This window comes from Schistocerca cancellata, chromosome 6 (genome assembly GCF_023864275.1).
Source record: "Schistocerca cancellata isolate TAMUIC-IGC-003103 chromosome 6, iqSchCanc2.1, whole genome shotgun sequence".
NCBI classification, from domain to species: Eukaryota; Metazoa; Arthropoda; class Insecta; order Orthoptera; family Acrididae; genus Schistocerca; species Schistocerca cancellata.
The window spans coordinates 252,107,105-252,125,021 of NC_064631.1; the positions used below are offsets into that span (position 1 = coordinate 252,107,105).

Consider the following 17,917-nt stretch of genomic DNA (forward strand, 5'->3'; position numbering starts at 1 on the left):
ATGCTACTCTATCCTGCGCAAGCTTCTTCATCTCCCAGTACGTACTGCAACCTACATCCTTCTGAATCTGTTTAGTGTATTCATCTCTCGGTCGCCCTCTACGATTTTTACCCTCCTCGCTGCCCTCCAATGCTTAATTTGTGATCCCTTGATGCCTTAGAACATGTCCTACCAACCGGTCCCTTCTTCTTGTCAAGTTGTGCCACAAACCCCTCTTCTCCCCAATCCTATTCAGTACCTCCTCATTAGTTATGTGATCTACGCATCTATTTGCGAATGTAGAAACACATAAAGGTTAAAATAACGTACTAAGCTGCCAAGACTGTGAAAGTCAACAGTTCCAAAAAACTAGTAGGCTTCAGTACTCACACAATATTCTAACACCAGTGTATGCTTGCCATAATCTGACAGTGGGTTTCGGATACAAGGAAAGCGCAGTTATTGAAGAACTTACATATGAAGAAATACTATCATAATGAATGCAGACTCCCTAACCGAACACCGTAATGTTGTTATTATTGCTGTATCACAGTACAAAATGTGTGGCTAAAATAATCTACTAAACAGGCAATGCAGTAATAGTTGACTGTTCCTCTTAGGGCTAAATGAGGCAATGCTTCTGGTGGCACAAAAACTATGTTTCATGTCCTGACCAGGCAACAGTTTAGGGTGGAAGACGATAATGAATGCATCATGCTTTACACTAGAAAAGTATTGCTGACATTATTGACTGGACAATAAAGCTTTTTTTATTACTCTTAATCCTGGACCTACCTGTTGACATTCTCCACAGAGTTACAAAAGCCAACTATTGAGGATGGGTGTGACATGTGGCGATCAGAACTGTGGTATCAAGGCTCTCTAAAAATGGTTTACAAACTGTATCTGCTTCATAAAATACTAAATAATACCAATACATATAGCATGTTTATCGGCAAATTAAACATATTCTGAATGCCTTTTCCTTCTTTTTTTTTTTTTTTTTTTTTGAACTGTCAACTTTTACTGCCTTACTCGCTTAACGTATTATTTAACTAACATCAGTTTACTACAGTTATAGAACAATAAGTCAAATAATTTAGATTTGGAAATATTGAACTTGAGGTTCCATTGTAACTTGCACCAACTGTGATACAAATATTTAACTTTCCTCACTGCCAGGTGCAGGTAAACATGTAAAGCAGGTCACTAGTGCAATGCGTACTTTGACAAATGGTACTGATATCTCGGGTATGGAAACAACATTACGACACTTGATACGAACATTGTGAATGCTTATGTATTTCTGAAAATAATACAGGCATTTTAGACAAGGAAATATATGTTTAACTAATATTTCCAGTATTGTTAGGTACGTAAAAAATAATACAGACATTTTAGACATGAAGATAGCATTGTAACATTTAATTTTGGTAGCACAGATATGTGTGTGTGTGTGTGTGTGTGTGTGTGTGTGTGTGTGTAGTGGAAATAACAATCCAATGGGTCTCCCTACAGCACCTTCGTGACGAAACAACCTTGCTTCACCAGGTTAAATGTTCCGTACCGGCAATAGAGATACCAAGAAGGAAACGACGACTTTGCTACCTCCAAGGAGGAAAACTTGTTGCCCTTACACGACTACACTCTGCACTGTTCACGGCAACCTTCGCGTGTTCCGGCTGCTAGGCAGCGGACTGCCACTGTCCGGCCAAGCAACAGACTCCGCCTTCGCGCATGCGAGCCGTCCCCAGACCGCTCATTCAGAAGCTCCGTGCTCTCGTGGTGCGCGAAGAAACTCAAATGAAAGCACCGTTGCTGGTTTAGCCACAATATATCAATATGAATTCATCAAAATATTTATGTCAATGACATAAGTTGAAATTTAAAAATCTAAAGTACTTAAAATTGTACATGTCCAGGAAAATAACAGAGGTGCCAACATTTAAAATTTAAAGTTACTAAAATTGTACCTTATTAATCACAGGTTGTGAAAAGTCAAAATGGAATAAAAAAAACCAATTCATAAGTAGTGAAATAACAACTGCACTGCTGTACAGTTATGACAAGTTTTGATGCATCTAGCATTTTACCCAATCAGCGTACAGTTGTATGTGTCTCGGATGACACGTATGGGAAGGAGGGAGGTGGGAGTGGGAGTGGAAAAATAGTGATACTGCGGTATTAAAGTGTAGCACAGCTATCGTATGGAAGATGGAAGCCAATAACTTTAAAGCTAAGAAGTTATTGAGATGGCGCACCTAACATTGACATATGAAGTGTCTTTCTAATTTCGTAATGAAATTTAAATATTGATAACACACTCTGGATGCACGTAGTTTGCACTAGAGGGCGCGTGATGTGCGATTTCTGCTTCCCCACGTCGAGGTCACGATGGCACTCCGCTAGGCCGCCAGCAAGTGTGGACAACTTTCAAAGCTTTATATCGATGTTTTACTTTCTTTGTGAATTTTAACAAATTGTTTCATGTGTCGATGTTAAGTGCATCTTCTAAACAACTTCTTGGGTTTAAATTAATTCTGTTTAACTTTTTACACAATTTCTTTGTTGCATTTTATTAATGCAGAGTAGCAGTGTATTTTGTTCTTCCTCTCTCACTTTTTTTCCCTCCCGTGCCTATCGTGCGTGACGCTTGGGTCTGTACGATGCAAAGTGAGTTTCGTAAAATGGTAGACGCCTATGAATGCTGTCACAAGCGCACTACACAGCAGTTCCTTTTATTTGACAGATTATGGGTGTTACGTTTTTAACAAATTTTTACTTTACAATACTTTTGATAAATCAGTTAAAATTTAAGATTTTCAAAATTTAAAATATTTAAGTCTGTGGTATAGACAGATAAATATAACACCAATGAAAAGAGATGGATCGAATATTACCTATATATCTAAGAGGTAGATAATCTGTCAACTATTTGCAGACCCAAGTATGGCGCATATCAACACGCAACAGAATACAGTATTCGTACTATCTATCGAGCGTTTGCTCTCTCCGTAGCAAATTTAGACACATACGTACACACAACCACACAGATAACCAAACCCACATCCAGTGACCAAGCAGCAGTTGTCAGTCTCGCTGCGGCTGTGGAAGTGTGCGTTTGGGTGTAGGTGTAGCTGTGTGTGCGTATGTGGATACATTGGTTATAGACAAGGCAAACGCTCGAAAGCTAGTGCAAATATTATTTTCTACTACGTGATTTTATGTGCCACAAAACAGGCCGCAGTAGGTGAATTGTTGCCTTTCCCATATTTTACTTGTTCACAGAAATAGCGGATATTTAATATTTTGCTTTAGTTTTGGATTTGAAGATAATCATTAAATATGTTCGAAACGAAGTATCAAATGAGACTAATTACAGATGGGGCTGTTATAACACAGATTTTAAGATTATATATATATATATATATATATATATATATATATATATATATATACTCCTGGAAATTGAAATAAGAACACCGTGAATTCATTGTCCCAGGAAGGGGAAACTTTATTGACACATTCCTGGGGTCAGATACATCACATGATCACACTGACAGAACCACAGGCAAATAGACACAGGCAACAGAGCATGCACAATGTCGGCACTAGTACAGTGTATATCCACCTTTCGCAGCAATGCAGGCTGCTATTCTCCCATGGAGACGATCGTAGAGATGCTGGATGTAGTCCTGTGGAACGGCTTGCCATGCCATTTCCACCTGGCGCCTCAGTTCGACCAGCGTTCGTGCTGGACGTGCAGACCGCGTGAGACGACGCTTCATCCAGTCCTAAACATGCTCAATGGGGGACAGATCCGGAGATCTTGCTGGCCAGGGTAGTTGACTTACACCTTCTAGAGCACGTTGGGTGGCACGGGATACATGCGGACGTGCATTGTCCTGTTGGAACATCAAGTTCCCTTGCCGGTCTAGGAATGGTAGAACGATGGGTTCGATGACGGTTTGGATGTACCGTGCACTATTCAGTGTCCCCTCGACGATCACCAGTGGTGTACGGCCAGTGTAGGAGATCGCTCCCCACACCATGATGCCGGGTGTTGGCCCTGTGTGCCTCGGTCGTATGCAGTCCTGATTGTGGCGCTCACCTTGCCGGCGCCAAACACGCATACGACCATCATTGGCACCAAGGCAGAAGCGACTCTCATCGCTGAAGACGACACGTCTCCATTCGTCCCTCCATTCACACCTGTCGCGACACCACTGGAGGCGGGCTGCACGATGTTGGGGCGTGAGCGGAAGACGGCCTAACGGTGTGCGGGACCGTAGCCCAGCTTCATGGAGACGGTTGCGAATGGTCCTCGCCGATACCCCAGGAGCAACAGTGTCCCTAATTTGCTGGGAAGTAGCGGTGCGGTCCCCTACGGCACTGCGTAGGATCCTACGGTCTTGGCGTGCATCCGTGCGTCGCTGCGGTCCGGTCCCAGGTCGACGGGCACGTGCACCTTCCGCCGACCACTGGCGACAACATCGATGTACTGTGGAGACCTCACGCCATGCCCACTATACGCCCTCGCTCAAAGTCCGTCAACTGCACATACGGTTCACGTCCACGCTGTCGCGGCATGCTACCAGTGTTAAAGACTGCGATGGAGCTCCGTATGCCACGGCAAAATGGCTGACACTGACGGCGGCGGTGCACAAATGCTGCGCAGCTAGCGCCATTCGACGGCCAACACCGCGGTTCCTGGTGTGTCCGCTGTGCCGTGCGTGTGATCATTGCTTGTACAGCCCTCTCGCAGTGTCCGGAGCAAGTATGGTGGGTCTGACACACCGGTGTCAATGTGTTCTTTTTTCCATTTCCAGGAGTATATATATATATATATATATATATATATATATATATATATATATATATATATATATATATATATGCGAATTCGGTCGTGACGGTATGTCACGTTATTAAACAAACGCTAGTGAAGCCGGAAATAATTCGCAATTGCTAAATGTTTATAGTAGATGGATGTACACCCTCTCCTCATCATACTGTCTCTGAGCATCTCCCCCTCTCTCTGTCAATCACTTCCTTTCCCCTCGCCGGCCGGGGTGGCCGAGCGGTTCTAGACGCTACAATATGGAACCGCGCGACCGCTACGGTTACAGGTTCGAATCCTGCCTCGGGCATGGATGTATGTGATGTCCTTAGGTTACTTAGGATTAAGTAGTTCTCAGTTCTAGGGGACTGATGCCCTCAGAAGTCCCATAGTGCTCAGAGCCATTTGAACGATTTTGAACCTTCCCCCTCCCTAAGTTCATTTCCTCTCCTCTCTCTGTCCGTTTCCTCTTCCAGTACTTTCTCTGACTTTGAGCCTTTTTTATTGCTGTTGCGAAGGAAACCTTGATTGGAAAATGCAGTCACTTACAATGAATGGGTAAATCGAAAGGGCTCATTCTTATACACGGTATGAGAGAGATATCTCCAGATACTGGATTGTGAGGATAGTAACTTTAGCTACACTGTTTTGTATGGTTTTAATCTGTGACTGGGGAGAATTACGATGTTTCAGACGATTCCGATTCCATACTACTGTTCTAGTTCCAATCCAATAATCCATAAATACAAGTTTCCTGATTTCTGTTAACATCGATTGCGAGAAATAAAAGGAACAGCAGACTGTTTTGTATACAAGTTTTATTTTACATGATGCACGGTGAGTCACTAACTACTGCCATTAAGAATAACTCCGAAAAAAAGATAGGAGCTGAAAAGTTAGTGAGACGAAAGTTGCACTGAACAACGGGGGCCATAATATGTCGTTGGTTTTTTGATGCTAGGTTGGGTCACTTCAGAGATGTGAAGGTCAACTTTGTTTTTTAAATGGAATGCTGTAGTTTGGTATTTATTTTTTGATAGCGGCTATCGAGACGAATCCAATGATGTGCAACAGCAAGGTCTTTGAAGGTCAGCGAAGGTCACAAAGGTTACATGAACGTCCATTTACAGAAGGTGTTCGAAGTGATGACCATTGGTATCAATGCAGTGCTGCAATCTCCTTATCATGGATTGAGTGGTATTCCTTATCACATCGAAGCACATGCTGCGACAAAGCTCTCTCGCATATATTCAGCTGTATTTGGAACGTCTTTGTAAACAATGATTTTTACGAATCCCCACAAGAAAAAGTCCAGGGGCGTCAAGTCTGGCGAACTAGCCATCCACGATACATTTCCTCCTCGTCCAATCCAACGATTTGGCAATTTCCTCTGCAACTCATTTCTAGGCATCAGCGAAATTTGTGACGAACACCCGTAGTGTTGATACCTCACAGATTCTGTTCCTTGTTCCTAAAGCTATTTCTTCCAACAACAGACCTCTTGTTTCTTGCAGGAATGTGGTGTACTTCCTACCATTATGATTTCCTTCGATGAAATAGGGGCCTATAATACTGTCCTACAGAATCCCATACCATACAATCACCGACCACGGTGTTTGGTACGCAACTTTCCGCAGCCAACATGGATTTTTAGTTGCTCAATAATGCAAGTTATGCAAATTAACATTTCCATGGTTTGTGAATGTAGCCTCGTCAGTAAATAAAATCAAATGAAGAAACGTGTGATCCCTCTGAATCTGAATTTGAGCCCATTGGCAGAATTCAATAGGACGCATACAATGCGTACCATTTAATTCTTGGTGGAAACTGATATAGAAGGACGATATTTATGGCGACGCAGAACACGAACAACATTACTCTGGCCCATGGTAGATTCCCTCACGATTTGACGCGAAGTAACACAAGGAATCACAGTGGCTAGAATACCAATTTCCGTTTCTTTGGTAGTAACTTCCCTTTGCCGGAATTTTTTCCGATGCGTTAAAGATCCAGTTGTTATCGATTTATCAATACATTTAAATGTACGATGTGTTGAGTGAGTACATTGAGGATATCTTTCAGCGTATAAGTCTCTAGCTCTCACTGAATTTTGTTAGCATTCTCCGTAAATGACAAGCATGTCGACTTGTCCTTCGAAGGACTACATCATTCACATTCACTTGATTCGACGATACTAGTCTTACCATTCCCATTACTGTTGTATTGCGAAACCATTGAATGGTGTTAAAACATGTCAATGTTCAAAATGTGTGTGAATTCCTAGGAGACCAAACTGTTAAGGTCAGTGGTCCCTAGACTTACACAATAGTTACAGTGACTTATGCTAAGAACGACGACACACCCATGACCGAGGGACCACTCGAACGTCCGGCGGGAGGGGCGCCGCAATCCGTGACATGACGCCTCAAACCAAGTGGCCACTCCGCACGGCCACATGTCAATAGCACGTTAGACGGATACGCCGTATTCGGCGAATATTTACTAATGGCAAGTTATACGAGAGAAAGTTGTCAGAGTATGTGCTTCAATAAGTACCGAAGTGATAAGGAATAACACTAAATCCATGATAAGAAGATTGCAGCACTGCATTGATACCAATGGTCATCACTTCGAACACCTTCTATAAATGGACACTCATACCACCTTTGTGACCTTCGTTGACCTTCAAAGACCTTACCGTTACACATCATTGGATTCTTCTCCCAAGGCTCTATCAGAAAATAAGTCCAAACTATTCCCATTTCAAAAAACGAAGTTGACCTTAATATCTCTGACGCGACCCCACCTAGCAACAAAAACCAACGTCATATTATGGCCCCCGTCGTCCCATGCAACATTTGCTCCACAAACGTTTCAGCTACTATCATACTTTCGGAGATACTTTAGGTCGCAATAGTTAGTGACTCACCCTGTATATTTAAGTGACCTTAGTTAAAGTGTTTCCAACAAAGAAAATTCAACCACAATTTCACAGCACGGCAATGCGCATCATTTTTTTATTCATCCACTTGATGTTAATAGTAAGCCAAGACAGTTTTTCTAAAAAAAAGTATGTTCTGTATGTCCGTCCAAACTTTTAGTAGAGTATTGGGTAGAGGTTTTAAATGAATCGGTGATACACTTTCTGAAAATTTTCTAGCGACATTTCCAATCAAGACAACGTAAGCGACTGGGGATAGGGCGTTCATATGCGAAGGACATCTACATTAGCACGTACTGTAGAAAAGGTTAGAATTTCAGTCGTCTCGGTTCAGCATGTGTCCTGTTGCCTAGTAGGACCGTCATGGGCTCCGATAACTTCTTCCAAGTATGATAGCATCCTGTGATGCCAAGAAGGCAATTGCTCGTGCCACAACATGTGATCGTGCATTGTCTTGCTGAAAAAAATTCGCCTAGGATATTGTGTAGAGAGAGAGTGGCTACAGGTTGCAGGATGACATTCACGTTGTGAATCACCAGGTTTTGGCTGCGCAAAGACTGTTCCATTAAGTTTTGGGTGTGCTGCCGCAAGAATTCTCCTTCTTCTTCTAGTATTTCGGCTGTATAACTTTCAGCCATCTTCAGAGTGAGTCGCAAGTCGTGCGGCTGCACACCCGAAACTTAATGGAACGACATACACGTTGGTTACACTGATCACTGTGCCCTGGATATGCACCAGCTGTGACTTGTGGTTGTAACCAACAGCACCCCACACCATATGGCACTGAGATGCGGTATCTCTTTTGACATTACAGTCACTGTAATGCCGCTACCCCTGCCTGAAGCGAACCAGAAAGCGGCCATCATTTTCAAACAAACAAAACCTGATGCCATTCCTGCCCCAGTAACGTTGTTCCATATACTATTGCCATCTATCATGTTTCTGCACATTCAGCAAAGGTACTTGGAGAAATGGACGACGTGGAAGTAGTTCATGCCGTAATAAACGGCGACGGACTGTGACCCCTGATAGTTTACGATGTGTTCCACTGTTCCACTGTTACGTCAGAGGCGAGGAGGACGCAGACCTACCTGCAATACCATTTGGATGAGGTGTCAATCTTCTCGGGGGCTGGTCTGGATGATACGACCAGACACATCGTTGTGATCCACAGCCTTCCGCCAACAATTCCCTATAAACCCGTTGCACCGGTGAAACATTTCGTCCCACGCGCGCGGTAATTTCCGGGATGGATGCATGACATTCTCTCATATCTGTAATGCGTCCTCTTTCAAACTCACTGATATGACGGAACATTTCGCACATACGTCTGCGAGGCATTCTGCACTTCTGCTCAAATCACACTGATGCATTACCTTCGGTTTATAGTAACAACGAGAGCCGCAGGCACGTTTTACCGGTAGGTGGAGCTGCTCCGCAATTTTGATCTTGAACGCGCGGGCCGATTCATGCTTCAAATAACAAGCCTTTCTGCAGAACATACTAACGTACGTATTCCGTAAATAAGAACGTCTTGTCTCTAGTCGTTCTTGGTGTTCAGTTTTTTTCTGAACATTATGTATTTGAAAAATATATATTCTATGGGTGTCCGGATGTTTATTTATGTATAAATTTAACTTTTTGAAATTATTTCTAGCAACGAAACCTTGTTGAAAACTATGTAGCGTATTGATATACACTCCTGGAAATGGAAAAAAGAACACATTGACACCGGTGTGTCAGACCCACCATACTTGCTCCGGACACTGCGAGAGGGCTGTACAAGCAATGATCACACGCACGGCACAGCGGACACACCAGGAACCGCGGTGTTGGCCGTCGAATGGCGCTAGCTGCGCAGCATTTGTGCACCGCCGCCGTCAGTGTCAGCCAGTTTGCCGTGGCATACGGAGCTCCATCGCAGTCTTTAACACTGGTAGCATGCCGCGACAGCGTATACGTGAACCGTATGTGCAGTTGACGGACTTTGAGCGAGGGCGTATAGTGGGCATGCGGGAGGCCGGGTGGACGTACCGCCGAATTGCTCAACACGTGGGGCGTGAGGTCTCCACAGTACATCTATGTTGTCGCCAGTGGTCGGCGGAAGGTGCACGTGCCCGTCGACCTGGGACCGGACCGCAGCGACGCAAGGATGCACGCCAAGACCGTAGGATCCTACGCAGTGCCGTAGGGGACCTCACCGCCACTTCCCAGCAAATTAGGGACACTGTTGCTCCTGGGGTATCGGCGAGGACCATTCGCAACCGTCTCCATGAAGCTGGGCTACGGTCCCGCACACCGTTAGGCCGTCTTCCGCTCACGCCCCAACATCGTGCAGCCCGCCTCCAGTGGTGTCGCGACAGGCGTGAATGGAGGGACGAATGGAGACGTGTCGTCTTCAGCGATGAGAGTCGCTTCTGCCTTGGTGCCAATGATGGTCGTATGCGTGTTTGGCGCCGTGCAGGTGAGCGCCACAATCAGGACTGCATACGACTGAGGCACACAGGGCCAACACCCGGCATCATGGTGTGGGGTGCGATCTCCTACACTGGCCGTACACCACTGGTGATCGTCGAGGGGACACTGAATAGTGCACGGTACATCCAAACCGTCATCGAACCCATCGTTCTACCACTCCTAGACCGGCAAGGGAACTTGCTGTTCCAACAGGACAATGCACGTCCGCATGTATCCCGTGCCACCCAACGTGCTCTAGAAGGTGTAAGTCAACTACCCTGGCCAGCAAGATCTCCGGATCTGTCCCCCATTGAGCATGTTTGGGACTGGATGAAGCGTCGTCTCACGCGGTCTGCACGTCCAGCACGAACGCTGGTCCAACTGAGGCGCCAGGTGGAAATGGCATCTCTACGATCGTCTCCATGGGAGAATAGCAGCCTGCATTGCTGCGAAAGGTGGATATACACTGTACTAGTGCCGACATTGTGCATGCTCTGTTGCCTGTGTCTATGTGCCTGTGGTTCTGTCAGTGTGATCATGTGATGTATCTGACCCCAGGAATGTGTCAATAAGGTTTCCCCTTCCTGGGACAATGAATTCATGGTGTTCTTATTTCAATTTCCAGGAGTGTATAAAGTTTTTGATATTTTTCTTACATCTTTTACTAAAATGTAGCTATGTGAATGCTTATTAGAGCATTGTGTAAAAAATATGACGTAGGATTATCAGGAACTTTTCGAAAGTTTTTGTATCAACTTTAGGCTACGACTTGTCTTTGTACAGGGTGTTTCAGAAGTGATGGTCAGTATTGAGGGATATTCAGAAATGGTCATTCGAAACAAAAAAGTCAAGTAAACATGGGCCCTAAAGCGCGTATCTTTAGAGCTGTGAGCAATTCATGATTTTCTGTACTGCGATACTCTTCTACGGCAAATTCTCTGCTTTCCATATTTTTCGAAGTTGTAGTATGGACCAAAACACGAAAAAATGTCCAAAACATGTGCTCTACAATGCATACCTTTAAATTTATTAGCATGTGTTCATTATAACAGATGTGTTTCAAAGTAGCGGAGATGAACAAGTTGTAACGCATTACTATGTTCACGACGTTACTCATTGAGCCATATACGTTATCTTGCATTTCTAACTGCTTCTCTCACACAAATAATGATAAAATTCATAAATTCAGGGTCACCGCCAGCCCAAGCCGTTCCCAACCATTTAGAAAAAAAAAACGAAGCTGGAAAATTAATTAATTCAGTTACTATAATAATTTAATTACAAGTATGCAGATTTCTTTAAGCAGCCAGATAAATAGCACTCCATGTCGCGCATGAAGCAACTTGATTAATTCAGGATTGGAAATCGGAGTAATTAGGTAAGATCAACGCCACAGAATTTATCTTTTACGTAGATTATTTATTGTATCTATTTGGTTGCACATCCTAACTACACATAAGAGGTGCCTGACAAGAAATATTTTAGTAAGAATTACGTGAGAATGTAACAGAGCACAATTTAACTACAGCAAGAAGAAACTCAGAAAACGGGGGTGGGAGACAATGATACTATCATCTCCTTTGCATTCATACCATAAAAATATCTCAATGAGATTCGCATTACGATTCTACGAATGCACTATTCTGGACAGAGGTTTAACCAATACACGAGGTTGTGCGATTATTATTCAACATATTAGCTGCACCTGCTGCTTGCGAACGGCCGCACTAGAGCACGTGGTGCATTCCGAATGAAACTGTTGTGCTGCTTTGTAGAAAGCGCACGAAAGAACAGATATTCTTGCAGAAATTATAGCTCATTAAACAAGAAAACTGTTAAAATAAAGCCTATTGCCGTGCCGTGGTGGACCAGAAGGATCTTTGATTACCAAACACGTGGCATAAAATTGACACACAAAGACAAAAGTAACTTCCACAAAATATAAGATTAAAAATCATTAAAAATCATACTCGTTTCGACACAGTATTTCAGTCACGTATGGTTGAAGTGATCTTAACCAGCTTTTCCTAATCAGATTTACCGTTTGAAATTCTACTTCATGTGCGTTCAAAATGAACAAAATAAGTTCCACAGTTTTAACTCAAACAACCAAAAATCGCCTATTTAAAGCAATATAATTATGGCACATTCGGAAAAATAACTCGCTTCACACGCTTCAGTTAAGCTGAAGTTCTTAAGTATTTCAACAGTTAAACATAACGAAGTCCTAACTCAATTTGCTTCCTATCACCTGAAACCCCCCTTAAGAGCTACGATCCGTACTCACCAAGCGTTCACCGAAGAGTGCCGCTTTCTCTTTCGAGATTACCTAGCTCTCTGTGCAGCGGAAGATACCAGAGGGGTAGCCCTCCGTCTCCAACGTCACACGCAAAAACAGCCTTCGACACAGCCTTCGACTAAGATGGATAAACCTTTCTGTTCAGTTATTGGAAACCTAAGTTGGTCATCCTGTGCTCTCCTTCGAACGAGAAGCAACATCGTCTGCTCCCAGCAGACGATGACCAACTGAGCGTTTCCCACAAAACAAAACCGAAACCCCATATTAAACACAGACATATAGTATTCAATAGGTCTTATTTGAGTGATCAGTCTCTCTGGAAGAGTTCATGAATTGAGCTAAAATCTGGTAGTAACGTGAATAAGTTGTACCGAATTCGACAAGCGTCTTATGAAACGACTTGACAGAGTCGTTTCAAAGTGCTCACAGCTCTTAAGGTATGCGTTTTAGGGACCATGTTTGTATGTATTGTATGTTAACCGGGGACCTAGAAACGACGGAGAGGCTCCGTCCCCGTCGCAGCCGCAGTGGTGCACAACCCCACAACGACTACCGCAGTCCACTTCACCCCTCCGCCGCCCTACACCGAACACAGGGTTATTGTGCGGTTCGGCCCCCAGTGGAACCCCCTTGGGAACGTCTCACACCAGACGAGTGTAAGCCCTATATTTGCGTGGTGTACGCGTACGTGGAGAACTTGTTTGCGCAGCAGTCACCGACATAGTTTAACTGAGGCGGAATAAGGGGAAACAGCCCGCCGTCGCCGAGGCAGATGGAAAATCTCCTAAAAACCATCCAGAGACTGGCCGGTTCACCGGAGCTCGACACAATTCCGCCGGGCGGATTCGTGCCGGGGACCAGGCGCTCCTTCCCACCCGCTAAGCCGTGCGTTAGACCGCACGGCCAACCGGGCGGGCGGGAGCATGTTTACTTGATTTTTTTGTTTCGAGTGATCATTCCTGTCATATTCCTCAATATTGACCATCACTTCTGAAACACCCTGCGTAATTAGTATCATTTCTTATTGTGTTGCACATCACGTGCGCGGAATAACGCTAACTGCCGGTTTCTGCCGCAGCCGTCCATCCGCGTGCGCTTCTCCATGCGGTCGGAGCGCCAGTGCCACGCGGCGGACGGCGGCGCCGGCAGCTGCCCCGGCTCTCCCACGCGGCCGCCCCCGCCGCCGGCCTCCGCCGCCTCCACCGCTGCCGCGACGCCGGCGCCGCAGCACCAGGCCGTCTCCTCGCTGCACGTGCTGCGCGCGCGGCGCGGCGTCGTGCGCATGCTGATCGCCGTCGTGGTGACGTTCGCCGCGTGCAACCTGCCGCTGCACGCGCGCAAGATGTGGCAGCTGTCGGCGTCCTCGTCGTACGACGGCCAGTCGGCGTTCAGCGCCGTCTTCACGCCGCTCACCTTCCTGGCGACGTACCTGAACGCGGCCATCGACCCGCTGCTGTACGCCTTCATGTCGCGCAACTTCCGGCGCGGCGCGCGCGAGCTGCTGTGCGGCGGCTCGGCGGGGTCCGGGGCGCGCCGCCGCCTGCGCTCGCTGTCGCTGCTGCAGCGGCGCGGCTCCTCCCGCTCCACGGCCAACTCCAGCCTCACCAACAGCGGCTGACAGCAGCGCCAGTCGCGCCAGTCGCGGCTGTCCGTCAAGCAGCAGCAGCAGCAGCAGCAGCAGCAGCAGCAGGAGGAGAAGCCGGCCGGCCCCGAGCCCGCCGTCTGCCACTACGACTGACCGCCGGCCGCGCCCAGGCGGGGACCGCCGGCGGGGGCGGCGCCGCACCTGCGACAGGCGGCCGACGCGCACCGCGTCCTCCTCTGCACCGACCTCTGAGACTCGCACCTTAGGTGCCTCTCACTCTCCACAGGCACCTTCATCCGTCGAGAAACATTGCACTTCATACTAGTCTGCGGGATCTTCGTGGCTGTTGTCTGAATCGTTAAGTCGTCGGCACACGGACCGTGCTGTCGAACGTTAACGTTGAGCGTGCCAAGTTCAACTTGCTGCTGAACGCTCAGGAACGATGCGACGTGTGCATACGGTACGTGGGCCCCAACGTGGTATACGCGATCGCAACGCACTCCGGCGGCAGTTGTGGGATGTTTCTAGTCCGTAAATCACACTGTTTACTCAACAGGCTGCGTAAAATTCCCACGTTAGCTCTATCAAAGGCACATTTCCTCCATTGTTCATATCGTAGTCACGTTGTTTTATATGTAATATACACATCTAAAAGCTTCTATATCGATGTACATGTTTTAAGTCAAAAAGAAAAGTACTATGTCCAGTCAATAAGAAGACAGGCTTATAATACAAGCTCCATTACAAACAGTGGGACACAGATTTGCTATACTTCTCCACATAAGATAAGCACTATTTTATCTTCCCCACATTTTAGTAAAACCCTAAAGTCATTCTTACTTGATCACTGTTCGTACCCAGTAGCTGAAATTATACAACATGTAAATCACGAAACTCAAAAGAAAAAGGAACAAAATATCTTTATACAACTAGCGCAAGCTGTCTTGTAGATTAAGCCAATCGAACAAACTTACTCCTAAAAAAAAAAAGGTGAACTTATGTTTACATAATATCAAAAATTATAGTATATACTTACATTAAACTAACAATAAACCATCACAACCTATTATATACCCGAATATAATGAAAAAAATATTTAGACTTTGCGAGATGCGAACCATCATCAGATCATGTAGCAGGTCTTGATTCAATAACGCTACTCACTACGCTTTTTTTATCTCATGTTTTTCGTTATCGTTCGTTGTATCTGCTCGGGGCGGACGTCGCAAGACACCCGTTTCAGTTCGTCGTTGATCCATTAACTCAGTTTTTTTTTTTTTTATTATTGCAGAAGGCAGCTAACCCTCTGACCGAACACGCTGAGTTACCGTGCCGGCAGGATAAAGTAATAGCTACTTATTTAGGGTCTTCTTACAAGACCTTACGACATGATAAAAGCTTTAATCGTAGCTATGTTACTAACTGGAATTTAATTATAACAAATTGTACCAAAAACAACGTGCTTTTTCATGGATCCTCAGTGTGTCGCTACCTTCAAATGATATACTCTTATAATACGCAAGTTACAATAATTCTTTTGCCACGAATGTGGTGTCTCTCATTATTTTATTGCAACGAATCACTCAGTCAACAACAGGTTTTCGAATGATTCTCAGTTTGCTGGTTCTCAGAAACGACATATATACGCCTAGGCTTGAACTGAATGCCAATATGGCGCCTCACAGCTCAATGCTGAAGGGAGGTGGCGTGCACGTGACGTAGGTGGCATGCATGTGACGTAGGTGGCGTTGTGCCATATGACTGGTCAACGCTCAGACGCACGCTCAGGGTATCTGACATGCTAGATATTGCTCTGCACGTTTGGAAAGACTCCCGAACGTGCTATTCCACGCTATGACGTCAGAAACTCGGCACGCTCAACGCTCAAGGTTCGGATGCACGGTCCGTGTGCCGACGGCTTTATGCCGAGTCATTCATCTCTTAGAACTTCTTCACTGCGCGCTTCTCACTGCCAAGCAATCAAAATCCAAGTGGCTCAGAACACGTTGTCTTCGCGTGCACCCCGCGTCAGTGACAGCAATAGTTCGCGACCATGTCTAGATATCATTAGAAAAATGTTGATGACCAACGCTTAAGCCGTCGGCACACGGACCGTGCATCCGAACATTGAGTGTTGAGCGTGCCGAGTTTCTGACGTCATAGCGTGGAATATCACGTTCGGGAGTCTTTCCGAACGTGCAGAGCAATATCTGGTACATGGCTCTGAGCACTATGGGACTCAACTGCTAAGGTCATTAGTCCCCTAGAACGTAGAACTAGTTAAACCTAACTAACCTAAGGACATCACACACATGCATGCCCGAGGCAGGATTCGAACCTGCGACCGTAGCGGTCTCGCGGTTCCAGACTGCAGCGCCAGAACCGCGCGGCCACTTCGGCCGGCTATCTGGTACATGTCAGATGTTCTGAGCGTACGTCTGAGCGTTGACCAATGAGGTGGCACAACGCCACCTACGTCACACGCTCGCCTATCACTTCAGTACACAGTTCTGAGGCGCCACATTGGCAATCATTCCAAGCCTGTATGTACAGGGCCGGCGCAAGCCCAGGTGCCACCCCGCCCGAGATGCTAAATTGCCGCCCCCCACCCCCTATTTCTTTTACGTTTGTGGAATTTTATTTAAACAAGGCGAAGTGGTGACGCGGCAGTGACGAGGTCACGTGACGAGGTACAGCGAGGCTACGGTTAAACTAGTGAACTAGTACCCAACAAGAAGAAGCAAGAAGCTCACAATAAGTATGTGACCGATTATATGGATACATGTATTATCAGGCAGCAGTTTTTAAGGCATTACGAACAATAGAAAGAAATACGAAATTTGCGAAAGCTGCACAACTTTTGTCAAACAAAAATGAGCTTCAAAGATAGCAAGGAAACCCTTAGAAGCAATGTTCTGTCTATGAATTTTCGTTTTAGAAAGTGTCAAAATTAACGTTTTGTTTTGTGCGGACGAGAGGACATTGTTGCTAAAACACCATACTTTCTCAGGTTTTCATCAGAAGCGACACGTAGTTTACTAAGACGAAACATGGATTCACACGCATTATACAGTAAATAAATGTTGGCAAAGTGATAGTGTGCGAGCAGATTGTCAAACAAAAGTGCCGGTCAGATATTAATTGTTGTTCAGGCAGGCGGAGACAGGTGTTTCATGGCTCAAAAACCACCACTTCCGACTATCGCTCAGAAACGGATTGCAAAAATTTTCAAAAATACGTCGAAACCCAAACTATGCCAGGCTTATTAGCAATGTCTTTATCCCTTGTAATTATTCGCAGCGTATTTACCCGTTCGGAATACTTCTAGCCATTGTAGGTGTTGGACATGTTTGACTTCAGTAATGTTCAACCATTTTTACCATAATGCGGGAAGAATAAAACACTCGGAAACTGCCACTGAAGGGCTTAGCAAAATTGCTTCATGCTTAACATGTAACCGCAGTATCGAACATTGCATTCGAATCTCCCAATTAGATTTCATCTTCTGCAAAACTAGTTGTGAGTAAACGCACAGAGCGTAACAGGCTGGCAGCGCTCCACTCATAAGAATACTGGGATTTACGCCAGACCGCTTCCCCCCTCTCTTTTCCTCCGGCGTAAACACGTCGGGGCTGCCACACAGTGGCGAAGAAGACATTAGTCCTCCTCCCTCCACTTGTTCAACAGGGGCGGCCGGCAGGTAGTCGAGGCGCCATGCCACAGTTCCCGAAGCCGCTCCCTCCGAGATTTGGCTTCGAATCCCCTCTTGGGCATGAATGTTGAGCTCGCCCTAAAACAAAAAGAGGGGGCGATGAG

General features: G+C 45.6%; 1 protein-coding gene across 1 annotated transcript in view; it reads left to right on the forward strand.

The window, feature by feature from the left end:
* Positions 1-14,134, forward strand: part of LOC126088269 (trissin receptor-like) — a 197,475-nt gene extending 183,341 nt beyond the window's left edge. Inside the window, exon 6 of the mRNA XM_049906400.1 lies at positions 13,745-14,134. Coding sequence (XP_049762357.1) covers positions 13,745-14,134 — 390 coding nt within the window. The remainder of the gene's footprint in view (positions 1-13,744) is intronic.
* Positions 14,135-17,917: the final 3,783 nt, after the last annotated feature.